The sequence below is a fragment of the Colletotrichum destructivum genome, chromosome 1 (assembly GCF_034447905.1).
Source record: "Colletotrichum destructivum chromosome 1, complete sequence".
Classification (NCBI taxonomy): Eukaryota; Fungi; Ascomycota; class Sordariomycetes; order Glomerellales; family Glomerellaceae; genus Colletotrichum; species Colletotrichum destructivum.
This window is the reverse complement of record NC_085896.1, coordinates 3,307,713-3,334,382: the sequence shown is the minus strand read 5'-3', so window position 1 is coordinate 3,334,382 and position 26,670 is coordinate 3,307,713. Positions and strand designations below refer to the sequence as shown.

The 26,670-nt window shown below is 55.4% G+C and overlaps 6 protein-coding genes across 6 annotated transcripts; 3 read left to right on the top strand and 3 right to left on the bottom strand.

Annotated features, from left to right (window-relative positions):
• The first annotated feature begins 416 nt into the window (after positions 1–416).
• Positions 417–1,498, top strand: CDEST_00999 (Putative LysM and putative peptidoglycan-binding domain-containing protein 1-4). The gene is made up of 2 exons (XM_062917158.1): positions 417–753; positions 819–1,498. Exons 1-2 carry the CDS (start codon positions 589–591, stop codon positions 1,491–1,493), a joined length of 840 nt encoding a protein of 279 aa, XP_062773209.1. The 5' UTR covers positions 417–588; the 3' UTR covers positions 1,494–1,498.
• Position 1,499: 1 nt separating this feature from the next.
• On the bottom strand, positions 1,500–5,916 carry CDEST_00998 (Putative cleavage/polyadenylation specificity factor, A subunit). Its single transcript, XM_062917157.1, has 3 exons — positions 5,553–5,916; positions 3,323–5,402; positions 1,500–3,145 (listed from the first exon to the last, which is right to left on the bottom strand). The coding sequence occupies exons 1-3, from the start codon at positions 5,794–5,796 to the stop codon at positions 1,831–1,833; spliced, it is 3,639 nt and encodes a 1,212-aa protein (XP_062773208.1). The 5' UTR covers positions 5,797–5,916; the 3' UTR covers positions 1,500–1,830.
• A 152-nt stretch (positions 5,917–6,068) lies between these two features.
• CDEST_00997 (Putative mitochondrial splicing suppressor 51, zinc-finger) lies at positions 6,069–7,910 on the top strand. Its single transcript, XM_062917156.1, has 3 exons — positions 6,069–6,970; positions 7,023–7,680; positions 7,732–7,910. The coding sequence occupies exons 1-3, from the start codon at positions 6,142–6,144 to the stop codon at positions 7,760–7,762; spliced, it is 1,518 nt and encodes a 505-aa protein (XP_062773207.1). The 5' UTR covers positions 6,069–6,141; the 3' UTR covers positions 7,763–7,910.
• A 728-nt stretch (positions 7,911–8,638) lies between these two features.
• CDEST_00996 (Putative Phox-associated domain-containing protein) lies at positions 8,639–11,996 on the top strand (the record flags this gene model as incomplete). The annotated part of the gene is made up of 3 exons (XM_062917155.1): positions 8,639–9,170; positions 9,225–10,032; positions 11,429–11,996. 3 exons carry the CDS (start codon positions 8,639–8,641, stop codon positions 11,994–11,996), a joined length of 1,908 nt encoding a protein of 635 aa, XP_062773206.1.
• A 675-nt stretch (positions 11,997–12,671) lies between these two features.
• Positions 12,672–17,548, bottom strand: CDEST_00995 (Putative HTH CenpB-type DNA-binding domain, Homeobox-like domain superfamily). Its single transcript, XM_062917154.1, has 2 exons — positions 14,835–17,548; positions 12,672–14,778 (listed from the first exon to the last, which is right to left on the bottom strand). The coding sequence occupies exons 1-2, from the start codon at positions 15,368–15,370 to the stop codon at positions 13,569–13,571; spliced, it is 1,746 nt and encodes a 581-aa protein (XP_062773205.1). The 5' UTR covers positions 15,371–17,548; the 3' UTR covers positions 12,672–13,568.
• Positions 17,549–23,381: 5,833 nt separating this feature from the next.
• Positions 23,382–26,491, bottom strand: CDEST_00994 (Putative small GTP-binding protein). Its single transcript, XM_062917153.1, has 7 exons — positions 26,157–26,491; positions 26,052–26,072; positions 25,497–25,779; positions 24,872–25,400; positions 24,586–24,694; positions 24,288–24,408; positions 23,382–24,093 (listed from the first exon to the last, which is right to left on the bottom strand). The coding sequence occupies exons 1-7, from the start codon at positions 26,175–26,177 to the stop codon at positions 24,074–24,076; spliced, it is 1,104 nt and encodes a 367-aa protein (XP_062773204.1). The 5' UTR covers positions 26,178–26,491; the 3' UTR covers positions 23,382–24,073.
• Positions 26,492–26,670: the final 179 nt, after the last annotated feature.

Sequence of the window (26,670 nt, the reverse complement as noted above, 5' to 3'; positions counted from 1 at the left end):
ATTGAGGGTACGATCAAGGCCCTGGACGTTGGCGACAGTGATGAGACGCAGCTGATTGCTTGTCAAGGCCGAGCGATCGTTCCTGTTCTGCAGCGACTTGGAAAAAGACCGCTGTTATTCCTCTGTACGAGTCTCTAAGAACTTTGTGTATCAATTCACCTAGCAGACGGCCCGTACCCAGGATTCCGTTCCAGAAGGCAACAGAAACGAGCCCGGGTGGGTTACAGCCCTTGCCGTTGTGCGTGGGAAGGATATGTATGCAGACCGAACACTTTCTCACCTCCCCGTGGTTCGGCACGAACCCGACGTACTAGCTGGTCGGGCCGTACCAGCACACCGAGACAAAACCCGGATGGAAGACGTCAGTCAACTTCGGCCTACTCGGCCGGGGTGGCGGTGCGCCGCAGTGGGGGTGGCGACAGTGCGGGGATAGGGGACCTGGCCCTTCAACCCGTGAGACCGTCACCATTGTGGGCTAAGGTTCTTCGGAGCGGCAACACCATCCATCTTCACGCGTTATTTGGCCGACGAACTTTGCCTGCAATTCCAAACATAAACAAACATAGCCCTTTGATAACCGTCAGAACCATGAAAATCGATTGCAACCCGACAGCCGCGGGCGACGAGGCTTGCTGCACCTGCGCGAAGTTCCTTGCCACCGTCCCCCGGCACAGCACCGCCACCGAGAAGCCACTCCCGGACGATAGGCGACTCGAGTGCTGCTCTCGTGTAATCTGCGGGAACTGCATCCATGTTCGCCGACCCTGTTTCCCCTCGTCATTTCCGGCCGGGCTTTGGACGTTGCTGACCGCATCCAGAACAACCCCCGCTTCGCATCCTACTGCCCATACTGCCAAACCTCGTCGGCGCCCTCGGTGCTGCCCCCGAACCTCAGGGACCCGCCGTCGTACACCTCCTACCCGCCGACCCACCACCTCTCTTCCGGTGCCCCGGCCGCCGCGCCGCCGCCATATACGCCCAACACCGCCGCCGACGTGCCCCCCGACGAAAAGAGTGGCGGCGGCAGCGCCTCGTCGTCCTCGGCAGCGGGTACCCCGCCTGAAGATACCCTCCACTTCCTCGATCACGAGCACGACACCGTCGCCTCACTGTCTCTCCGTTACGGCGTGCCCGCCGCCGTCCTCCGCCGCGCCAACAACATCACCAGCGATCACCTCCTCCATGGCCGCCGGACGGTGCTGGTCCCCGGCGAGTACTACACCGCCGGCGTTAGCCTTTCGCCGCGGCCTGTTGAGGGCGAGGAGGAGGAGCTGCGCAAGAGCCGCATCCGCCGCTTCATGACGGGGTGCAAGGTTTCTGACTACGACGTTGCCGTGTTGTACCTCGAGCAGGTCGGCTACGACGTTGCCGCCGCGATGGAGGCTTACTCGGACGACGAGGCCTGGGAGAGGGACCATCCCGTGCAAGAGGGCGGGAAGAGGGCCAAAGCTCCTCCGCAAAACCGCGGGCCGTTTTGGAGGGGATCTGCGTGAGACCTGAGGAGGAATGTGTGAGAAATAAGCTACTGGGAGGAAATTTTGTTTGACACGTTTACACGGCGCAGGAAGGGGCGGCGTTGGGGGCATCTGATATTTATTAGAACTCTTCATCATTTGCATCGTCATCATGTCCTGAACCACCCTACGGCTCTGTTTGGCCTGTATAAAAACGCCGCTACCATACATCCATTGTAAAGCTTTGTACACAATACACGCAACATGCCCGGACATCCATCACCTCCGTCTTTTGCGCGAAGACCTGTCCGGGGAAGCAAACATGCCCCATCCTAGAGAAGAAGAAAAAAATCCCACCATCCGCCAGCCCACGGCCTTAAAAGGCGGACCGAGTACGGATGTCTGAGATCTTCCTCTCAATCTCCCGCACCGAGCGGTCCAGCTCACCAGCGATCATCTGCTTCTTTTCACTGGGCAGGAGAGTGTACCTCTCGCACAGGTCACCGTCGATGACGCCCTTAACGGGGACGTAGTAGCTGCGGTACATGAGGTGATCCCTGCCGGCGAGCGGTGCGTCCTCGGTGCGCATGTGCTGCTCGAGGTTCTGGAAAAAGTCGACATCCTCGCGCGTGACAAAGGGGATGAAGACACCGATGGTGCCGTTGATGCCGCTCCAGAGAAGTACATCCTGGCCACCGACGACCAGACTCGTCTTTGTAATGCTGGTCGGCACGTCCTGGGTGTATGAATGGCCGAGGAGGCTAAGGCGGTGGGGGGTGCCATGGAGGTAGTCCCTCGTGTTAAGAAGGTGCAGACCGCCCGACTCTTCATCGGCTTCGTGGCTCGCCTTCTCCGGACAGCGGACGAGAAATATGTTGCCAAACTTGTCGCCTCCAACAACCGATTCGTAGTCCACCATGGTCGTGCACGTGACCCATCTGGAGATGGTATCGTCGACGAAGGGAATAAGCTTGTTGGTGGTGGGCTTGTAAACAACGTAGGTGATTCCGTGCTGAACGTCGCCAACAATAATACGACTTCCTTGTGTGCTCAGCGACACAATCAGCTGCGGTGCCACGTCGGCTTGGGCCTTTCTGAGCATCTGCCTCAGGCCCAGGTCGTATATCCTCAGGGTCTGGCCGATACCGGCAAGCAGCCTTCCTTGGAAACCCAGAAGTGCAGATGGAGGCTCCTCGACCTTGGTCTTGTGAATGAATTCCAGCTCGTGGCCATCTTCGCTGAAACGGTAGACGTGGATGTAACCCTCGGAGAACTGGCGGGGATTGACAACCATGTCTTTGCCTGTGCCGACAATCAGGAAACTTTCATTGTCCTGGCTAGCAAAAGACACTATCGCAGCACTGACGGCTGCTTCGTTGTTGTCGAGGTCAACGGTTTGCAAAACCCGTTGCTCCTCAGACAACGGATCGATGACACTGATACATGAAGCCCATCGGCCCTTGCCCTTGGGGTATCCAAACTCATCAGGTGGGAGGATCCGGGCGTCGCCATTGACGACACCGGGCTCTGCGATGAGCTTGGCACGAAGATCAGGCGGTAGCGTGTTGTTGTCTGCCTCGATAGTGTAGAACATGGGGTGTTCGGGGTGCTTGAGAAGACGTCTCGGAGTGTAGCTAAGGGGTATCGACTTTTGTGTAATAGTATCTCCGAGGTTCTCAATTGCAAAAATCCTACGTCTCGTTAGCTTCTGATCACAATTCGCGAAATTCTAACAAATGCAGGTAATGATATGACTCAGTAGGAACAATTGGTATGTTGCGTAAGACCTCATAGCACTTTGGCATAGGATCCCAAATTTCTCATCATGTCACAGAAGGGGGGAGGAGTGTAACGGGGCAAATGCTCACCTCAACGATTGGCCTTGGATGCCAACAACACCTTCTTCGCACTGCTCACTGCTGAAGTTCCAGACCCACTCAAGGTCAACGTAGTTCAAGGGCGTAACCAAGAAGCCTCGGGTGATGGGGTCGGAGTATCCAAGCCACGGACGTGAGCTCAACCCTATAACACAAGTCCTTCCTTGGACAGTAACTTGGAACAACCGCACCGGCTTGGGACCGAGGAACTTTTGTCTCGTGTCCGTCAGTTCTCCGGTGATTTCGTCCAACACTGTACGAAGGTAGACACCAGAGTGGAGGCCGATATGAAGATACATAGTTGATCCGCCAGACGAGGAGTCGTCCATGGCAATGATTGCCAAGGACGACGGAGGAGCAGTCAAAGCTTGCACTGACTTGCTCTCGAGCGTCGACTCAGGGTCCAGCGACAGCACGCGCACGGTGCTGTCATCGCAACCAACGGCCAAAAAAGAGCTTCGCAGGCGTCCTTCCGGAACTTCGCCCAAGCTCAGACAGGTAACGGTTCCGAACATCTCTTTTTTCTCGTCATACTCAGCTAAAGATCCATCGCCGTCCATTTCGAAGTAGACGATCTCACCCGAGCTGAGGGCGACAGCAACCTGGTGCTCATTTGTCGTAGCAGCGACGATGGACCGATGCTGTGGCGCTGCCCACTCGTTGACATGGCCGTGTCGAATGTGACGAATGCCCTTGGGATGAACCTGAATGAGGCCATCTTCACCGAGCAGCTGTGCCGCCAGAGTAGGCACAGACGTCAGGAAGCCGGAGTCACTGACTTCCTCGACAGTCTCGCCAATGCTCAGGACGAGCGTTCCGTTTGTGAAAGACAGGACAATGTAGGCGTCGTACTGGTCGCCGCGGTTCAACTTCAGCGTCCACACGGCTGAGGGGATACCGGGTAGCTCTGAAGCGACAATCTCATTGACTTCCAAGCCATGCTTCAACATCCTGAACGTGCTGCGAGCACCGTTGCCGCAGGCTGTGTAGATTTGAGGTGCGTCCTCGCCGGTAAGGTTTGCAACCTTGCAGTCGAGCAGAGGGTTCATGGAGTCAATGCTCTCAACGAGGGCAAGGTTCTCCAAGGGTCTCGGGTGAAAGTAAACAGCATCATATCCAGCCTTGGGATCCGTAGGGAAGTCATCGCTCGAGAACTCCAGCTCGTCATCGTCGTCCCCAAGCTTCTCGAACTGGTAGAACTGATGGTTGCCGAACTGACTAGCAGCATACAGGAAACCACTCTTGAGAATGCACAAGCTCGATGAGACCGGAATGGTATCGAAGTACTTTATCTTGAGCCTCTTGACTTCGCCGGTGGGATTTCCGTCGGCGTCCTCAACCATGTCGAGGGTGGCCTTGAAGAGATCACCGTCTTCGGTCTGCAGGAGGAAGAAAAAGGCGCCGGCACTGCCTTTGAGCTTGTGCATCACACCGGAGACAGCGTGACGTTTTCTCGAAGGGTCTTCCGTTGCACCACGTCTACGTGGGATTGGTACGCGGAAGGCTTCTTGGTTCGAATGCCTGTATGTGATGTTTTCCTCTCCGCAGACCAAGACGCCACTAGGACCGTCTTGACCACCTGGCACCTGGAAGAGCATCGACGCCGTAGGGTCGACGGATTCGGACCATTTCCGGACGACGTGGTTCAGTCCAAGGTCCAACTCGTAGTACACAAGCTGAGTCTCCGCTTCTCGAGCCGCCTCCCCTGTGGGATCTTGGTCTGCTTCTGTGTACTCGATTTCGAGCGCGGCAAAGACCGGGTTCGCGTAGCCGACATCCAGAGCGACCATGGACAGCACCAAAACGCCGGGCTTGTGTGCTTCCAGAGGCGATGAGATTGTGAGCTCGGCCTGTGAGTTGCGATTGAGAACGTAGACAAGTTTGTTCTTCTCGACCGAGGCAATCAAACACGCTCTGCCCTTAGGATCGCAAGCTAGATATTCCCCGGGGATGACACGTCGCACTCCAGACTTTCCAAACGTCTCTAAATGAAGACGCTGGAACCGATTCTGCGCGGGAATGTACTCGATGATGGTGATCCTTCCAGAGTCAGTCGCGAGAATGAGGTAGTCTTTTGACACAAGGTCAGCACAGTCCGTTGACAATCACGTCTCGCTTCCAAAGTCAAGCGACATTGACTGCGAGGACACCTGTCGTGACCGGCAAGCTTCTCACAAATCACTAAGTGAAGCTTCAAGTGGGATTGGGACACGAGACTTACCCTTGTTGCTCCCAGCCAGCCGGAACGCGGCCATGGATCGGATGATGCCGAAAATGTCGTGTGAGAGCACGGTGATTACCTTGCCTTGCGACGGGTCTGGGCGGAGCAGTGTCAACCGTGATCCCGACGCCGTCACAATGTTTTGCTCCTTCGTTCCTGAGAACTGACCCAACACCGCCTGGGTGACGTTGGTAGGCGGCTGAAGGGTCAGCGAGTACAGGAACATGTTCGAGGTCGTCGCCATGATTGCGGGTGAGCGCAGATAGCCTGCGCGGCCTCAAGGTTTCGAGCTCGAATGGATGGGCGAGACACGAGATACGGTGATGTTTTTGTAGCGATGGTGAGTGGATAGAAGGCTGGGGAGCTCCAGCACAAAATTTCAGCAGCTTCCGGTTCCCACTTGACGCTTGATACATATTCGTTAGGTGTAGTGGGGACGCGGTGGCACCGGCGTCTCATTTATCCGATCCCCTCCAAAATTTCGGGTCGGCATCCGTACGGGGCGAGCTCTCGCAGCTCGCCGGAACAGTGCTGTTCGTGGTAATATCGCAGGTCACATACAACTGGGCCCTCATCGAATCTGCCCAAGATGGAGCCGGCATTGCGAAGAGCAGCATCTAGCGTCTGCGGACAATGTTCCTCGACGCTGCGGAGGCAATTGATGGCCAATGGATCCTCGAGAACCGCCCCTCGGCTCGCATCAGCCCACGCGACCCGAAGCCTCCATTCCACCGTTTCGCGGAGATCCAAGGCGAACAACGTGCTCACAAGACAGTTCTCTTCAACGCCGAAAGCCTCGCAAGAAGTGGCGGCTGCCAAGCTCGCGGCCAGCGAAAGCCCGACCCCTAAACTTCGATCGGACGATCTATTCCACTCCTTCACGAACTCGCCCATCCCGGAGATCCGCCGCCGTGCGGCTTTCATGAGACAGCATGCGTATTGCCCTCACCCAGAGCACCGCGCGACTCGAGTCCCCACTATTGCTCCTCACGGAGAGGAAAACCAGGCGCAAACAGGCCAGCTTGCGCCGGCGCACGTCGAGTTTGAATGCCCCGACTGCGGAGTACCTGTTTACTGCAGCAAGGAACACTGGATGGACAATTACGAGGCTCATCTCGAGATCTGTGACACCTTGAGGGAGATCAACGAGGACGACCACGACCTTCGGTCCGGACGCGCCTTCCCCGAGTTCGTCATGGCGGAGGATCAGATGCCCGAGGCTGTCGTCAATATGACGAACTGGGATACCTTCATGTACAGCCGAGAGTTCGAGGCTGTGAATGACGAGCGCAGCATGCGCCAGGTCACGAAGATGCTCACATACCCTGTCACGATTGGTAGTGTCCTCCATGAGTTGAGCCCCTACAGCATTAAGAAGGGGGAGAGATTGACGAACGAGGGTTTGAAGAGTTTGAGTGGTGAGTTGCGAACAACGATGGCGGAGTAGACCCAGGACTGACATCACGATAGCACTGCGATATACCCTCCACCCTCCCCTGTCTGGAAAGGGCACGGCGATGAAAGACCTTCGTCCCGAGGCCCCTCCTGTGCGGATCTTCTGCCTAGGAGCCCGTGCCGAATCATCCTTGCCCAGAAACGTTTGGCTTCAGCTTGCGCACCTGTTCCCCGAGAGCAAGATTCATCTCATCTTCATTGGTCCCGAGAGCATGGCGAACCGCGACGACGAGTTCCCGTTGCCGCAGCGAACCCCCGAGAACCCCTTCGGCATGGTGATTGAGGACCGGATATCGCACAAGATGAAGATCAGCACCATTGTGGACTACTATCACACTATTCACAAGACTGGGTACTTTGCACCGTATGACCCGTACTTCGACTGTTTCTGCCTCTTCCACCCTGGTCTGGGCCACCCGGCAAGCAGTCATGAGTGGACAGAGACGCTCCCCTTGCTTCTGGAAACCAAGCTCCCCATCATTGCCACAGGTTACACGCAGTTCGACATGGAGAGAGATATCGAATGGGTCCGCAAGACGGCGGCTGGCGAGTTTGATGTGCTGCTGGAGCCTGGCGAGAATCTCTTCCGCAGCTTGAGGTGGGACATGAACGACCTGGATCCCCAGGACGTCAGCTGTGGAAACTGGGGAGTGTGGGCGTTCCGTGGAAAGAGGTACGCGATTCGGCCACTCTAACGACATGATTTGGTGCTAACTTGCGATAGATACGAAACGACCAAGAAGGATGAGGAATAGGTGGCAGCTGTCTTCGAGGAAGACACGAAGCAGGGAGTGATGCCTGGTCCAATACATAGGCTCTGTAAATAAGTGTAGTATACTGTCACCAGCATGTGCATTGTACAACAGGGGATGGAAAAAAATGAAGATCAAGTCGACTCTTACCTGTCTTCACTGTTGTAATTTCTCCCGCATTGGATTGGAGGTCGTGCCCGTCGTTCCGCATTCCCCAAACGCACCGCGACAACCCTTGGTCTGAGATTTTTGTGGTAATGGCTGCCTGGGTGGGTTAAGTCAACAACTTTGACATGGCGAATGCTAACTAGAGTCAAGAAATGTACCTGACGCGTAAAATTCGTTGCAAAACATGTCCGGCGCAAACACGGCGCCGCAAGGTACGAAGATAGGAGATACCGAGAAATACCGTGTGCACTCAGATCGGTCTAACTCGCATTAGCAGGACCAGCGCATGCGTTGTCAAGTGTCCCGGCACGTCGGGTCCGGCGGTCGGGGGGCCAGTGCCGGTTCGTCCCATGCAGATGCGGGCCAGTCCGGCAGGTGCGGCTTGCCTTAGGTATCTTCCTAGGTAAGTCTGTAAGTCGCTCTGGGGAAAGTAGCGCATTGGGCACAGGGCACAGGGCCATCTGCAACGTGAGACCGGCCCTTCCCTGCCACCAACCAGTACTGGGGGTGGGGGGGAAGGTGCCCCCCGTTTCCCACCTGTCGTCACTCGACCACCCGTCGCGACTTACGTTGTCCGAAATCTTGCTGGCCGCAAGTCAAAGACGACGACGGCTCTTCGCTTCACCACCATCGCCGCCAACGGGCCACACACTCCCAAACACACATCCGAGGTATAGATCATGAGTTTGCCTCTACGCTAAACACATGGCCATGGCAGCAGCGGTCGCTACCTCTCGCGCCCCGACGCCTCGCCCGAAAGCCCCCGCGACAGTAAGCTTCTCGACCAACCCGGCCCCGAACATCCCAACGCCTCTGTCTACGCCAGGCGGCGACCGATCCCGTCCTCCGCTACAGGGCAATCCTTCCGCTCGCCGATCCGCCCGGTCTACACCGACAGATTTCCTCTCCGATAAAGCCACCGCCGCCTTCATCCGTCGCGTCCTTTGCTCCAAGCATCTGGCTGAAAGGGGCAGGGCCACCCCAGCCCCCATCGAGGAGCTGCTACCACCCCTGACTAGCCGGAACGATGTCGATCTGCAACTATACGCACTCATTGCGGTTGTTTTGAAGGAGTATGTGCAGACGTGGTACAGCAAGATCACAGCCGATGACACTTTTGTCAACGAAGTCGTTCAGATAATCGCACACTGCACGAGAGCTTTGGAGCAACGGCTACGAAAGGTCGACTTGGAAAGCCTCTTGTTTGATGAGCTGCCTGACTTGCTGGACAGGCACATCCTAGGTGGGACGAAGACGTGCAGGTATCGAGGCATTTTTCGCTGACAGTGTTCAACAGCTTACCGCGCGGCGCATGATCCGGTTTCCAGGCCTCCGACCGAAATAGACCCTCGAGAAGTTTATCATTCGCTTTGCCCTCTGGCCCCTTTGTCGCCTATACCTCGCCCAGAAGACCCTTCGTCTGTCACAAATCAGCAAGAAAACGAAGCGGCCTATCGCCAGCTATTGGTGCAAGGCGTCTTGGCTGTTCTCCTACCAACCGAGGACCTTGAGAACGACTGCCTGACCTCCCTGGTCGGCCAAATCTTCTCCGAGCTCATCATTGGAAATGTTCTCGTCAATAGACTCTCGCAACCCTGGCTCATCTACGAATGTCTCATCATTCTCACCAGAGTCCTTGCAAGGGGGGGAGCGGATCCCATCGAAGAAGGGGTCACGGAGGCTTTGCCGGGCGGATCAACTCCCGCGGTCCCCAAACTAGTTCGCCGCAGCTGGTCCATCCAGAGGGCGTTCTGGTCACTCGTACAATGGTCTTTCCTTGCTTTCACATCAATCCGCCTGCTCATCACCACTCTCGCCATGTCTTCATCCTTACCCCCACGGTCGGACGGTGATGTGGCCGATAAACACGAGATGACTGGTCAAAAGTCGGATTCGAAGACGCCAAATCCTGCCACTAGTTCAAACGAGGCGCGGCCAGTGAAGACGAAGACACCTATCGTCGCCTTGAAGCTGTGGACCTGCATATCAGACTGGATTGAAATGGACACTCGCATGCCTTGGTTGAGTGGAACGCTGTCGATGCTACAGCTCGGAGCAATGGAAGGCCCAGGCCGAGTCGCTGGTCTCAACGGACCCATGGACAGGTAGACAACCGCCTTTCACTTTCTCCTCCCCCTTTTCTGTTTCTGGAATTCACGTCACACTGCATGAAGTCCAAGTCACTGGACCTTGGCCAGCTCCAGTGAGCGAACAGAAGTTTTCCGTCAGACAGGCAAGTGCATAAGATGGGACAGCCATTCCCACGATAGTCTATCGGCCAGGCTACACATTGAATGGACTTCTTAGTGGGGTGGGTCGATACGGCTTGCAACGGGCACGGCCTGGGGGTGTACGCAGCCATGCGGTCGAGTTTGTTGCAAGACAACGCAAAAAAGGCCGAGATATGCTGTGCGACACACTCCCACCCGGCCTATTCTGCGGCCCAACCCTGACTTGACCTCTTTCCCCGATTCCTCAAAACATGCGGCTGCATTCCAAGGCCCTCGTGGCTGTTGGCCAATCGCAGGACGCATCGACGTTGCTCGCCTCCGATTTGCCTGATAGGCCCTCGCGGGGTTCCATCAGCAAGCCTCATTTACGCGCCCAGGTCCAACAAGGAGCATCACTTTGCAGGGGGTCCTCTCATCACCGTCATCTCTTCACCTGCGCTTGCCTAGGCACCGAAGGCACTGTGCTGCGTTCTTCAGCCATTGCTCTTCGCTTCGCTTCGCCCCACTGCCACTGTCATCCCAACTCAATGGCGGAAGTTGGTACATCACCCGGTCCAGAAGTCTTACTTCCCAAGGTTACTGTCAGGACCCAGCTCACGAAGGAGCTTGTCAAGGACCCCCGTTCCTGACTGCCCGTCGACACCTTTGGATCGCTGCGACGACGGAACGGTCCCGATCACAAGCAGTTACTCGACCCGTCCCGAAAACGGGCTGATAGCTTACCCTCGCCCAGCGGCTAATTACCTGGTTCCCCTTGGTTGTCACGAAGTGCGCACCACGGTTGACATCTTGAGTCTCTGGGCATTGGGTGGGTGGCTTGCTGTCGTACACGCCATCCGGCTTCATGACGAAAATTACCCACCTAGCACGCCCGGTCGTTTCCGCCACTGCGAATATGAGAATGTTGGAGTTATCTTCTCAGGACTGGATCACGAAGTATTCGTTTGGTGTCTTCGTCTGCCAGGCCTGAAGGCTACAACCTGGATCGTCTCTGTCGGTGAGGAGGACTGCCGCAAACTCGCCATCGGCCGTGTCTGATCCTTGTTCCGCTTCTCGTGTTACCATTACCCAGCCCTTCTCATCTCTCCTATGGCCTGCTCTCCCTTGCTCTTAACCCCTCTCGTCTAGTTCCCCTCCCGCAGATCGTCTCTCTCCTTTGTCAGTTCACACATGAAAGACCCTGCAACCCCCCACATACTGGGGGTTGCGACTCTTCAAGTCGGAAGCAAACCCGGGACTGACATTGAGCGCTTGCCGCGTCGAAATACAGACTCATTTCGCACACCATTCACCAACGCATCCTCGACGCCTCATACCTGCCGACCCTCCTCCGCTCCACCCGTGCTGCCCTGTTCCCCAACAATGCCCCGGGCGTCTCGACGCTGGTGGCCCCCTCATCTGACGACGAGCTGCGTGTCCTGCGCCGCAGGTGCGCTAGCGCGCTTCTAGCCAGACTCCCGCCCTGGCTGGCCAACCTTTACCTGGGCGGGCGAGGCCTTGGCTTGCGGTGGCAACCCGATCCGCCTTCGAAGACTGTTGCTACTGCCTCCCGCGTGAGCGAGGCCGGCAGCTCTGGCAAGGTAGACAATGGCGGTGGTGAAGGAGCGGACGGCATTGCCAATAATGACGACGACACCCTCAGTGACAGCGACGGCGAGAGTGGCGACTGGCGGCAGATGCTCTCCGAAATAGAGAATGGCATCCTCGACGTCTTCTCGGACGAGTACTGCAACAAACACCTGGTGTATAGCGTTTTGGAGCTGGTTTTAGTGAGGCTGATGCCTGAGCTGACGGAAAAGGGCATTGTCGAGCTCTGGGAGGAGCGTCTGAGCTTATGATGGACTTTTTACTTTACGATTCTATGGCCCTTTTATGATTCGTTTCTCTTGTTCTAGATACCCTTTCTGTCAGAGACGGCTGCAACGTAATATTTTTCTCTTCCTCACTTTGTTGATTACTCACGCGAATTTGCGAGCTCGGTGAGACAACGGAGCGAGAGGGAGGGAATCGATGTGTTCTCATGTGTCGCAAACCAGTCAGGCTACAGGAAGAAAGAGAGGAAGGGATAAGGGGCTAAACCCTTAGAAACCAAAAGCAAAAAAGGGACCGCCCAGTTTTTTCTGTTTTCCGTGCGTACTCTGGCTGGGGCAACGCGAGTCTTCGGCAGTCTAAGGGGAGAGGAGGAAAACGAAAAGCAGAGGCATGATTGCCTCTCTCTCCCGTCTGATTACGACTCGGGGGGGCAAGTGAGTGCCTCTCACCCCTCTTTGTCCAATATTGTTTCCCCATCATCCTCAGCCCTCTCCCCCCACACACCTTGGAACCGTGTTCCCCAATGTTCTGCTCTCCTTAGCAGCATCATCCTGAGCCGTTAACCGATTATAATAACCTGTGCCCCGGTGCCCACCCATCCATGACCGAGACCGTTGCCGCATAACCCCCTTTGGTTGCCTTGGGTAATCCCACCCCTGCGCTTGGCTATCCAGCCGCAAACCAAGAACCCTCATTCTTCCAATGCAGAGAGCATGAAAGAAAGGAGACAATACGGTGAAGAATCGGACCAGGAGCCAGAAGGCGAAGAAAACAAAATGACCCGCAGAAATTCGCACTAAAGTAGCTGTGAAAGTGGTTCAACAAAAAAGGCATAGCTGAAATGGAAAAGAAGAGGAGGAGGAAGAAAGCAAAGATAGAAAAGCTGCGCAATGGAGAATTTTCGGTGTTCGCGTGAGCGGAAAGTTCTTCCCTTGAGGGAGTGGTGATGTGACTGGGGTATATGAAAATGCTGATTGTAGTAGTGTTGAGTATGGGATTGATGTTGCTTTGTTCCAAACGTAAGAGGAAAATAAAGGAAAAGAACAACACAAGATAGAATGTCGCCCTTACAGAAGTCGTCTGATGCAAACCCTCCCCAACCCTATAAACGATATGGTATATTCTGCCAAATTTCAATGTCGTGAGACTGGTAATCAGGGAGGCGAGACGCTCGAACTCGTCATCTCTGAGCTGGGAAAAAAAAAAAGGGGGGGGGGGGTAGGAGACTTCAAAGTACATCAAAAGTGGGCTTGGAGGTCGTCGTGAGACTGAAAGCGTGTATGCCTGGGACCTCTGAATCCCTTTCAACAGGTACCGTTGATGACATGTGTGTTTCGGCCCCCGCCCCGAAACCGAAACCTGATCCGGCAAGCTGGTTGCGTTCTTTGCAGAACTTTCGCCGAGTCTAGAGGTTGGTAACCAATATAATGGTCCATTATTCTGTTGTCGCTGCCCACGCACACATGCGCGATGCGGCCGTTTCCTGACCCTGCCCAAGACCAAAGCAAACAAACGCCTAAGGAGATCAGAAACTTTATGTTGGAAAAGGAGAATGACGGTACTGTAGTGAGCCGTTGGAGAAAGTAGAGAGGTTGTCATCACTGAGTCACAACCGGCTCGGATTTGGTCTCGAGATGCATTGGGGGCGGGTGTTGTGGCAACATCTCAGTGTCTCCCTCAGGAATCCGATCCAAGATACCCAACGATTGAGGCGCCCCGGTCTTGACAAGCTGATGCTGTTGTAATCGTAGCTTCTCCGTCAATCTTATCATCATCATGTACTCGGTTTGATCCAGTAGCGCCCCTCCACTGTTGCTTTGGATGTAGCTCAGCAGAGTATCTGCGGCCTTTCGGGCATCCTCCTGAGTTGGCGACGTTGGGGAAGAACCTGCAGGTGTCGTGGTTGATCGGCCGGCCATGCTGCTGTTGCTACTGCTGTGATGAAGATGAGGCGAGGAGGAGATGGCAGTATCCAGACAAAAATGCGGCGCTGCCATCTCGTGGACAGGCGATTCCAGTGCGGAAGACGGTGCTGTGGAAGCAGGATGGTACTTTGGAGTCATTGACTCTGTTGCCCCGACTTGGTTCATGTATTCAATGTCGAGAGTCGGGAATGTCTGGCTCCTCGGTCTTTGGAAGTTCGACCCAGCTCCCCCGTGCAGCTGGCGGGATGGGTCGTTGGCAAGAAACTGCCCAGTGTTGGGGTCGGGAGAGAATGTGAATGTTGCTGTCGGGCTTAGGGCACTCCCGGAGAAGGATGAGTTACCTGTGTCTGTCAAGGCGCTGTTGAGAGACGTCGTGCTTTGCGAGTTGGTGTGCTTGTATGCGCCGCCTTCCCCGTAACCGACGAACCCAAGACCATGCACGGCATCTTCGTCGCTTCTATCGGCCGAGAGCGGAGACGGATGCCCTGTTGGGGATGCCGGTGAGACGGCAGATGCTCCAAGGGACGGAGAGCCAGAGAGCTTTGCGTGGTCCGTAATGTTCGTTTCAGATGCTCGGCGCAAGAGCTTTCCAGAAACCAAGATGTTTCTCTGCTTGAATCTTTCCAGCCACGTGGTGTTGATGGACTTTAGCAGACTGGCTTCAGCGCCGTTGGTAGTCCGGGAGAAGTGCTTTGCTTGATCAAGAATCTCGTCGTCACTCGGGGTCAAGCCGGCTTGTTGCTGTTTTCTGACCCACGCGGCAACAGCTCGGTCGATATCAGGAAACTTTCCCTTGTTGTGCCGCCTGCCAGCGGGAGACTGACTTCTGTCTGCCTCTGGATTGAGATACTTCTCCTTATTCCGTAGAACCTTAGATACGGTGCTACGACGTCAGAGTTAGAAAATTGTTGCCTCGGCTGCGTTCTTGCCTGAACCTACCTTCTTTCAACACCGAACATGGCACCGATATCCGTCTGCTTTACGTTGGGGTGCTCAGCAGCATACTGGCACATCTTTTTCCGGTCGTCATCGCTCAACACCCTGCGCTGTTGGGGTTGTGGGCCGTTGGGCAATCGTGTTGTAGGTCTCGAGGGCGCCGGAGCAACTATAGGTGCCATTCCTAAGGGTGGTGCCGAATAGCTGTTGGGATTCGTCAACATGCTGGGCCACGTTGGTTGAGAGGGTATCATGAGCATTGGAAGCTGCGCATGGGATTGTTGGTGAGACTGCATTGGCTGGACAGGAGCTGGCGGAGGAGCCATCCTGCCGATGGATTCGGACGGCAGTCCATGGCTGACTGTTGGCATGAAAGCAAAACCTCCGTAATCTGAGAGACCATTTTGATGTCCGTATGGACTCATATCGCTCCAACCATCGTTGCCGAAGGTGTGGTTGTGAGCCATGTGGCTGTCCTCGTCCTGGACTAGGTGATTGTCCTGGTCCATGGTGGCGGCACCCATGATGGAGTGGTTCATTGTTTATATCACTGTGCTCGACTGAAGCCGGAACCCAGGGAGCCGGGCTTTTCAGGCTGCGAGTGGTGATATTTGACAGACTGTGATCGTCAAAACCTGGTTCCAGGTTGATGATGGCGGGAAGGAGATCGCGCCCTTAGGTCTGCCTTTGCTGATGAAATGGCACCACGGGCCAAGTGTGGGGATTCCTGGTCCCGACAGATATTGGTCGGTTTTGGCTTCATGAACGGAAAACAGCATGCATGATAGGAGTGGCCAATTGGTATGGAAGCGCAGCGTGCAGGCGGTCTGCTTTGTAGGTCAAGAAGCCCTGGAGCGTGGAGTGACTCGGACGCAAGTGCGTTGCAGGCGCAGACAGGTGCTGGAAAGGGACGGGGGGGGATGTCGTCTTTGAATCCGACTGACTAGCCGCGTCTCTCTCTGTAGGTCCGTTAAACGAGAAGGGCCAGTCCTGGTTGCAGGTTCTGTCTGGGGTTGTTGAACTGCGGGTGCAACACTCGACTCAACTGGGTAGCCACACGGTCGATCCTTTGCCGTACGAGGAGGCCCGGCCCGTCGTCTACTGCCTCTGGTCCGTGTGCCTCTCTTTTGTGATGCTACTTGACCTTGAAAGCGAAATGAATGGGCGGCTAGAGTTGCTTTGGTAATCCGTTGCAGTCCGGTTCTTTCTCCGCGTCGGGCCAGCTTGGGGTGTTGAGAGGAAAGAGAGATGATGTTTGCTGAGTGAAGGTGCTGATGTAGGAAAGAAAGGCTTGTGTGTATCTATTTGAGTGACCAGTGAGAGGAAAGAGAACGTGACAGGGCCGTGAGAGTTGAATCGGACTAGGTAGTAGGAAGAGAAAGAGTGGGCAGTGGTTTGCTACGAGGACCAGACGCCGCGGCGCATAAGGCAAGGCTTGAAAAGCAGAATTGGCAGGTCGGGGTTGGGGTCAGCGGGCTTCTCAGATAGTAACACTATTAAGCACACGGAAGGATGAAGGTTGTAAATGGTGGTGGGCTGCAGTGTACATATGTAAAAGCTATGCAGGCAGAGGCGGCGGATGCTGAGTACCGGCAAGGTATTGGGGGGGGGGGGGGGGGCGTGTTCAATCTACTCCTTGGGGGGTGGGCGTGTGGTGGGTATCTATGAACCTATGTCGGACTGGGGGTCGAGACTTGGGCTTGTGTGTGTGTGTGTGTGTGGTAGCAGAACTGGCAAAAGATGAAATGAGGGTTTGGCCAGCACTATTACCGGTGCGCAAGCGGTCGTCCAGGACAAACGAGAAGAGGATAGCACACATAGGTAGGGAGGTTGCGTTTGGGTTGTAGAAAATGGGCGATAGTTGAATTATCTGTCAGAAGGAAACGCTCGGCGATAGGGGTAGTTTATTCAAGATGCCTAATAAAACAGAAAGCCGGTAAACTGTGTCAAAACCCTTAACAGTTCCAGTCTCATGCAATCTGCATCATGATATTAGCAGGGGGAGAGTGTGTCAAAAAAAGAGTCGTTGCGCAACCGGCGTGAGTAGGAAAGTGAAAGACAAAGCGGATTGCGAGTACTGGGAACCGGAGGAGCAGAATTCCTGAGCCATGGAGGTTCATGGTGAAGAAGTTGAGTATCCGACGCGACGGTATGAGTGTTTTCATCAATAACGACATCATAGTTGGACTGCGAGTGATGTCTAGACCTTGACAACCGCCACGGCTAGGGAATGGAGGACGAGCTAAAAGAAGCCACCGGCTCAGATTGTCTCCATTGCCGCATGGGTAGAAACGACAAGCCATCTGGAAGACTGTAAGACGGTCTTGAAGGGAATGGGGCAAGCCACACACAGGCACTAGTTGGCATGCTGATTTGTTTCCGTCTCGTCTCGTCTCGTCTCGTCCTGTAGCGCGTTGTCTAGACCTGGCTGTGCCTCTATTTTTCTGATTTCTCGCTCGCTCGAAGCTGGTAGGCGAACGGCCACTAGCCAGCCGTGGCAACGACTGCTTTGGCCTCCATGTCTGGTCCTGCTTTTGGATACAGGGTGCCGGAGCTGGGTCTGACAGCCTCCTGCTGCGAGATGACAAGACTGATGGGTGGCCCGATGGTGCGGATGGTGAGATTCTGTAGGGAAAACCGATTCTGTATCACGCAGCCCAGGGAAGAAGAAGATGATGCCAGACAGCGAGGGGCGGAACCGACGGGCGAAGAAAAAGAAAGGCCAAAAGCGACATGTTACAGAAAACGATGACTTGGGTGCTCAATAATCAGCAAAGGCCGAGCCGGGCTTGAGGAAGGGAACAACTACGCGCCAATGAGCTGACTTCAGGACCTGCTTCGTGCTGAGATCGGCACCCACACGACACGCGGGCATACACGTACTAGGTAACATGCTCTGGCCGGTTTCGTCCCCCGATAAGTTTGAAGGTGCCAGGAGACGTAGAGGCAGCGGCAGCCGTGCGAAGACGCGATGCAGACAGCTAGAGTCGGCACCTAAGCCAGAACGGCGTGGTTTTGCGAGCGGCGGTAGGATTACCCTACTTGGGTACCTAGACAGTAAGACGACGGGGTGGCAGGAGAATGAGATTCCTCTCCCACCCCCCATGCGCACTTGCAGAAGCCCTAGCAAGGGATTTGATTGAGCGGAGATGGAGACGTCTACAAATTGTGCGAGCGATTCGTGTGCGGGGATATCGTCGCCGGCCGGTAAGGACCGCGGGACACCATCACAAGGTACAAAGTGCGGTCGAGCCCACTGGACGTATGGTTGCAAATGTGAGAGATGAGCAGGGCGAGGCGAGGCGACGCGAGAGCCAGACGTGGAGTCGACAAAAATGACGACGCGGGTTTTGCCCGGTTCCTCTCTTCAGTTCTTCGCGGTAGGCAAAAACGCTGGCATCCTTCAGAGACGTCCAGACCTTGGCTCCGTGCCTCCCTCACAGTAGGGTGACTGGGCGCGGGTTGATGCTGATGTGTCGATACTTCGTTCTTTTGGTGTTGCCCCCGCAATTGTCTTGTACCCCCACAGTAACTGTACTAAGCAAAGAAGAGATGTAGTGTAGCGAGGCGGTCTTGTCATGTCCATGTCCACAGTCCAGATGAACGGGCAGATGGGCGCAGGAAACGACTTGGACGGATACGGAACGCCTGAGGGAAACAACGTCGTCCCATCTTAGGCAGTGGACCGGCGGCCGAGCGTTCAGTGGTTCACCCGACGTTTCCTTGCTCCACCAAGAGCCCGAGAGACGCATGGGACAGGGATGTCTTTGCAGGGGGTGAAGGGATAGGGACGGCGCTCGACAGTCAACACACATTGGCAGCTGGCTAACTGGACTGGCGGCCCTCTTAACCTCAAAGATGCACTCCACTCCTAAGCATATGCCCCACTTTGTACCGCCCTTGGTGTCTAGGAGGTATTTCGTACCTTTCCCGAACAAACGAGGTTCGAACAAGGGCAACAACAACCCCCGGAAGACCACGATGAAAGGGAAGGAGAGAAGGAGAGGAAGAGGGGAGCAGAGGAAGGGAAGGAACGGGAAGAAGAGGGAGAAAAAGGAAGCACCCCGGTTCACGAGGAGGGGCTATCCGTCCGTCTGCTTCACTTTCACTTCTCCTCCCCCCATCAAGGTCATCGATGCCCAATCTTTCTATCATGCCGATTCATGTAGGCCCCTTGTCCTCTTCCTCACTCCGGCTCCGGCTCCCTTCAAACTCTTCAATGACTTAAAAGCACTTTCTTTCTGGGGCCTCTGGCCAGTCGTCGATGGTTGTCTCACCAAGGGTCTGCGAAAAGGGCCAGTAGGAGGCTCATTCCTGGCTTGCGGGCCCTGACTGGATCGGTGCTCCAGCTTATTTACCTTCCCGTTGCCTTAGCTGCTCAGCTTGGTACAATTCTATTCGATGTGCTTCGGGCAGCTGCCTCGACGTCTCCAACCGCTCTGACCACACAGCTACGAATACCTACTCGAGCTGGGTAGTTACCTACCTCAACCTATACACTATTGCAGAAACACACCCGCTCGACGACTTCACCATCTGACACTCCTGCCGCGCATACCATTCTGACCGACAATTCATCGTGGCTTCGATTGGCTACAACGTCTCCCTTCTGAAGCATACGAGTCCGAACATCTGCTTCAACAATGCAACAGGGCAGCACCTTTCGTACCACATGAACTTCCCTCCAGATCCGGTTTCGAGCGAAGCTGCCCCGACAAGCTCTGTCGAGGGTGGAGGCCAAGGGTCGAGTGTCGTGACTCCTCGCCTCCGCCTCTCCCGCCACCATACCTACGTCGAAGCCACGTGCGCATAACATGGCACTGGCCACAATCCTCTTCCTTTGACTATTTCGAACTGCTCCAAGTCCGATTTCCCACTCGCGGCGCTGTACGGATATCTAGTGTACGAATACATCACCCCGCTCCTACATCCTGTTTTCCGGGCCGTCAGAAGCCAAAGCTGTCAAGCGATCGGCTGCTACTTGGAGCTTGACCTGCCTGCGACCTGGCCCATCCTTGTCTTGACATTCCCCTGCTGCCAGGGGGATGGAAGAGGGGGCAACCAAGACGTCCCGCCCTCTTGACCGTGTGAAGGAACCATTGATTCAGCGTAGAGGAGGGGGCGTGGTCTCATGCACCTAGAACACCTTTTGCCGATACCTTGTTGTTCGTTCGCCCGCGGATTGTTATCACCTTTGGCCCAACCCTCACCTCCTTATAGCTTGTCAGCAAAAACCAAAATAGCGTGCCATCTTGTAAGCCTCGACCATGTCAATCCAATTCAACCGGTCGGGAATGTCAGCATAAACCGTCGCGGCAGTCTTGGGCGATCAATGCATTTGGCCGCTGGAGCGGGGAGGGGAGCACTTGCTTAGTCTGATCTGATTTCCTCGACCCGTCGTCCTCCAACAAGACGCCTCTCAAACCTTCGAATCCGACCTAAATTCCGATGTCAAACGAGCCAAGGTCTGACGAGCGCTTTGGAATCCCTTCTCTAGTTTGATATTCCGACGTCAGTGGCAATCCACGAGGCCTAGCCGTTACTCGATATTGGGCTAAGGCCTATTTGAATCGCTCTGACGCACAACGCGGACACCATTTCCGATACATTCAAAGATTCGTCGCAATACCTTAACCTTCATGGAACCGACATCCACCTCGGTCACATTCCTCGTGGGCCATCGATCAATAAGGAGATACCCCCCTCGGTGGGTAACCTGTTGGTCGAGATGAGGGACTTCCTCCTCATTTTCCGACACTGGACGTGTTCCCTAAAAATGACTTGTGGTCATGGAGATTACCCTTCTGTGGCCAATATCATGGCCCGTTCAACTTAGCCTGCTTTGGCCATGTAGTTGGAGCGATACGGTTTGATAGATCTAGCTAGCTCATTGTGGGACGGGCCTCCAATCATGTCCCCTGGGGTATGTTCGCCATGACCCGGTCAACTTGAGCACGCTGCTTAACAGCGATGCCTCCCGTGCCGCTGTTCAGCGCCATGATCAACTTGGGGGAGCTATATCGCCACGAGGTCACTGGGCTTGAGCATCTCAGTCAAGATCCAGAAGACAACCGCAGGCGCCATGCAAAAAGCCTTGGAGCCCCAAACAGAGTTGGAGGGATGATCGTTGACCAACAGCAACGCTCAAAACGTTCTCGACGCTCTCATTGGAATAAATTCCTGGATTCATCAAAATTGTTGCAAATTGTCATTGGGCAGTCGATAGATTTCGCGGATGCAGCGGTTCGGGCCAAGCCATCACGCAGCTCGGGCTAGCTTCCAGTTTGCCAGGCTGTAGGATACGAGAACTCCCTGAGCCGTTCGATCATCTGAGGTCCGGTCATTCTCCAACGGTTTTCTCAGAAGAGTGATCTGGCCAAGCCTCTCGACAGGAGGATGTCCCTGGAGGACTTGGCCGAAGTGTTCACTATGTACTATTGCGATTGGGGCATAGCTCAGGGTCGACCAGCATCCACCCGCGTTGGCCCGCAACGTACGTCGTTCCCAATATCAAGCGGGCCCTTCCGGCAACATCCTGGACCAGGCTGAGTTAGCATCAAAGGTACCCCGACTCAACTGCTGCCCGAATGGGTATCTGATCGCTCAACACCGAGTTCGCATCCCTTACGAGAATAGCACTCTCTTCATCTTATGAATGTGTCCAACAAGTTAAGTGCATCATAAGGGAAACTAGAAGGGGTGGTAAGGAGGAAAATGGAAAATGAAAACAAATACGAGAGGAAGGATTTCATTTTAGGGACCCATTCGATGTTCCCTTGACGCGCGATTTGGGTGAGTTGCAGAATTCACCACATTGACGACGTCTCTCCAGCGACAACCTTGCTACAGCGGCAGCGGGATCGAGCTATGCGCCAGTTATGAGTCCAACAACGAATGCCGCAAGCTGCCGCGCAATATTGTCGGAACAATTCATTATCGTATTGAGGTTTCAACATCCCAGCACGACTCCAAAAGCCAACCCTCCTCGAAAAGATACTAGCCGCCCACCGCCTTCCAAGGCTGCCCTAATACCAAAGTGACCTTCAGGCGTGCTTACTGTTTTGTGTAAGTACACATAATACGTTCGAACCTCAATCCTCCTTCTCGAGCAAGGAGAACGATAGCTACGCCGGTCTGCGTAAACTCCCGTGGAGCGGCAGCCTGCTTGTCCCCGAGCCCTCCCCCAGCTCAGGCTGGTCGACTCATGTGGCCCTGGAGCAAGCAGGGGACCTAGCCACATTGCAGCGCAGCACCTGCCGCCGTCGTCTGTGTTGCCCCTGCGCCTGTCTTTCCTTCCCTGCAGCTGTTCTCCCGTGGTCTGTGTCCTATCGCCCATCGTTCGCCTCATCCGCATCCGATGCAAGGCACGGATACACTCGTCTGCCCGTGGGCAATCTCGAGTCGCGACGAGAAGAGAAGCCAAGATCGGCCCACGACGTATAATACTACCATGCTTCGCATTTGCTCTCATTCCCTTTCATCGCATATCGCGGACACGGACCCTCTCTTCGTCATTCTCCGAGTGATGGAAATGAGATTATGAGATCACGGCTGGTTAGGGGGGGCGGCTACCTACCAGGGCCGACCCACCTCTGACATCCGCGTTCAACACAAACAAAAAAACGGGCCTGCGCGAGCACAAAACATGCTTGACATGGGCGGTAAAGCAAGCCTTGTGAAAGGTGGGCGTAGAAGGATTTGCGCCTGACTGGTCCTGGAGCCTTGCTCCCCCTCTTCCTGCTGGAAGAAATCCAGGTTCGGGGCCGCTGGCATGCCGCCAGGACGTTTGTCATCCGGGAATTGCAGTGAAATGCATCGCGCCAGTGGTTCCGAGCCCCCCCTCCCCCCTCCTCCTTGAGACATACGCCGAGTTGTAAGTGTGGCAGCGAAGAGAGAAAGAAAGGGGGCGTCCATCTTAGCTCTGCTTTAAGCGCCGACGTTGCTCGTTCCAGGATGTCCCCCGTCTGGCTCACCCACACATCCGTCTGCCCTCCCATGCACTAGAAAGAGGATGTGTGCGTACGGAAGCTGCATGCTTCTGTGCCCACCCCTCTTCTTTTTGCGCGGACCTCTTGCAGGGAGGCACTCAAGCACCGCGCGGGCATGTGCTGCCTTCTTGCAGACCAGATATGCATCCCGCGCTTCTCCTGGGAAAAGTACGGCCGCAGAAACGGAGGCCTTCGGCTATGCAGGTCGCCCTTGACTTTTGCTTCATACCGCCTGCTGGCTGGCGACATCAGATGGTGGCGTGTGTGGGGTACGGTCGCGGACGGGCGGTCCATCCATCTAGAATCACGGCCTCTTCGCCCCCATCCATAATCACGTTGGTTATGACGACACCCGACCTGTGCAAGCAGCTATGGGGACGACGACAAATCGGCGTCCCGCGAGACTCTGGGTTCGGCAATATGCCCGCACGAACTGGACACCGGCGCTCCAGTCGAGCACATTCGCTCGGCTGACGGCGTTATAACCAGAGCTACGACTTCACAATGGCCCAACGTGCGCGACTGAGCCGGGGCCAGAGCATCACATACAACAAGTCCTCCCAGGGGGCTGGGGGAAGGAACAGGCAAAACGAGACGACAAGTGGGCAAACGAGGGAGACGTTGTCTGCCAGAAAGAAGCCACTTCTATTTAGCCAAGACTCAGCAAACCAGGTCCTCCCCAGGACCCCCCCCCTTTTCTCGATGTCCTCGCGTGTTTTCTTTATATTCTATTGTGCTAGAACGAAAGACGCTGCTTGGCTGAGCCAACGCCGCCTTCTCGCGCCCATCAACTCTGCATAGCAAAAAGTGGTTCGACAGACGACTCGATGCCGCTGCCGGGACAGCTTTTGCAGCCGCGCTCGCGCGCAACGGCACCGTGGCCGCTCAGCTCTGCCCCGATTTGAAGATGGCAAATTACAGCTGGTAGCGACATCACCCGCCCTCAGCGGCTACGCCCGTATGTTTGCGTGTGTTGGTACATGTCACTTAAGACTGCTGAAAGCTTTTCTTGTCTATAGAGGGTTGCGCGCGATCCGGTAGTGTAGGTGTATCAAGTGACATCGCGGCAAGCGATAAAGATAGGCCTCTCTGGGCCAGGAAAAGATCTCGAGGGGAGACGAGGAAGGAGGCAAGTGGGCTTTGTTGTTTTTCTCTCCCCCAACAAGGGGTCGCCCGGCGGCTTTGCAGACAGGGCATGGGGACATGGTGGCAACGCGGCCGCCATGCGTAGATGAAGCTTTGCCGTCGCGTTCGTCAGCGCTTGACGATTGTCACTAGATTCGCCATGTGTTAGTCACGTTTACTTTCAATTTGCTTCTTCCGCCCAGGTTCATTCTTCCTCGCCCAAGCTGAGAGACCAACAGGGGGGGGGGGGGGGGGGGGGGGGGGGGGTCCGAGGGTCGAGGGTTTGGCACACGGTTCACGCAAGGAAGAGCAAGAAAAAGACCAAAAAGGAACACAAACTCACCGATATCCTCATCGGCTAGCTCGTGGGAAAGTCCGACGCGCTGAGGCTGGTGCTTTACAGACTTGCCGTACACAATGGCGGTCTTGAACTGTTCGAGAATACTCCTGTGGATTTGGTTACACTGGAAGAGGAAGGGGAAGACGTTTCAGTCAGCACAGAACAAAAACGAGCGAGCAAGCGACACGGCGCAACACTCTTCCCAGACAGGTATGATACTCGCACCATGTCGTGGTGGGTGGAGGGGGGAGGCTGCCACCGATGTGGCCAGCCTCAGGGGGCGGACAATATCACTACTCACAAAGTCTTCGACCGTGCACCGGTTCGAGCGGAGCACGACGGGCTGAGAATAATCTGGCAGCTTGCCCTTGGGCTTGGTATAGACGCGGACGAGCTTTAGCTTATCCCACCTACGTACGAGAAAAGGAACAAAAAATTGTCAGTGTCTTGGGCTCTCAAAAGTCAAAAGCATTGCAGAACGGGAGGATCCCTGGTCTCGCCTCGACTGTGCCGCTCCAGAGGGGGAGGGGGGAGGCTTCAGTCGGCAGGGATTAAGGAAAGGGGTAAGGTCAAAGGACAATTCTTACATGGCCTCCATCAGCTCGTCAAGGTTCCAGCCCTGCTCGGAGCTGATGGGCACGGCGTTGGGGATGCGGTACAGGAGGTCGAGCTCCTCGATGCTGATGGCGTCGATCTTGTTGAGGACGTAGATGACTGGGATGTAGTTGCGGCTCTTGGCCTCGAGGACGTCGATGAGGTCGTCGATAGTGGCGTCGCAGCGGATGGCGATGTCGGCCGAGTTGATGCGGTACTCGTTCATGACGGCCTTGATCTCGTCATGGTCGATATGCGTCAGCGGCACAGTGCTCGTAATGTTGAGGCCGCCCTTCTCCTTCTTCTTGAATGTGATGTTGGGAGGGCTCTTGTTGATGCGGATGCCGAAGCCCTCGAGCTCCGTCTCGATGACGCGCTTGTCCGTCAGGGGCTTGTTGACGTCGAGTACAATGAAGATGAGATGGCACGTCTTGGCTACGGCGATGACCTGTCGACCGCGACCGCGGCCGTCCTTGGCTCCTTCGATGATACCGGGCAAGTCGATGATTTGCAGCGGCGCACCTGGGTCGCGAGTCAGTCCTCAAATACTCAAGGGAGACCTTCTCCTTCTGCGTGCTTGTCGTATCTCGCGTCCTCTGCAAGGAGAAAGATTCGTACCGTTGTATGTGACCTGACCCGGGACGGACGTTAAGGTCGTGAACTCGTAGGCGGCGGCCTCGGAGTGTTGGCCCGTCAGCTTGCTCATAAGGGTACTCTTGCCCACGGACGGGAAGCCAATGAAGCCAATACTCGCGACACCCGTGCGCGCGACGTCGAAGCCGGCGCCACCGCCGCCGCCACCGCCTGAGGGCGTCAGCAGCTCGCGCTTGAGTTTGGCGAGCTTGGCCTTAAGCTGGCCCAAGTGGAAGGACGTGGCCTTGTTCTTTTGGGTCTTGGCCATCTGTTACAAGGGGAGAACTCATGGTCAGCTTGGGTTCTGTTGACAAGCATCTTGGCCTCTTCGTGTGGCTCTTCAACTGCGGCATGGTAGGTGTGGGGGGTAGTGGTTCGAGAGGGGAAAGAGTCGTGCTTGTTGGAAGGTAGGCATGACATCGACGTCTCGCTCTCATAATCTCGTCTTTTCAAAAGCGACAAAGAATTTGAGACATCCGATAGATATCATTGACGATGGACGATCGCAAGGGAAGTTGGGGAGCAAGGTTCAAAACGTACTTCGGCCTCAATGTCTTTGATCTGCGCGATTCATGGGTTAGCAGATTGTACCATAAACCGGGAACAGAGCCCGAAGGGAGTAGAAGACTGGGACGCCGGTTATACCTTGTCCACCGTAGTCGCCATGATTGCGGTTTGGCCGTCCTGAAGACGCTGCTACTCGATGGAGGGGTTGAGTCGGATTGAAAGTGCCTGGTCCACGTTCGGTGTACGTGTCGAAGGAGGGCCGACTGCGGTTGCTCTCTCACAACTTTTGGGCCAAGGGGGTATCTAAGATTCCGTCGTCGTGTCGTGTTCGTGATTCGAGAATGCGCAGATGCTCCCAACGCAAGAAGAAGAAAAAGAGTCCCGGCTTTGGGGGAGGGATTGGTGATAGTCCTATTACTACTTTGGTAGCAAGTTGGTGGCTTGTGGTGGTGGGTTTTCGGGGGCAAATGGTGGGGCGGCGGTGCGAAATGTGAGAAAGGCACATCAAAAATTTGGCGGGGCCGTCCTTTTTGCCGCCTTGAGAGTTTTCATTGGTCGGATTATTTGGGTGATGTCAGAACCTGATTCATTCAACTCAAAAGGCCTTTTTCCATGGTATTCGTTCGCCCTGGAGTTGGATAAACTGATTAAC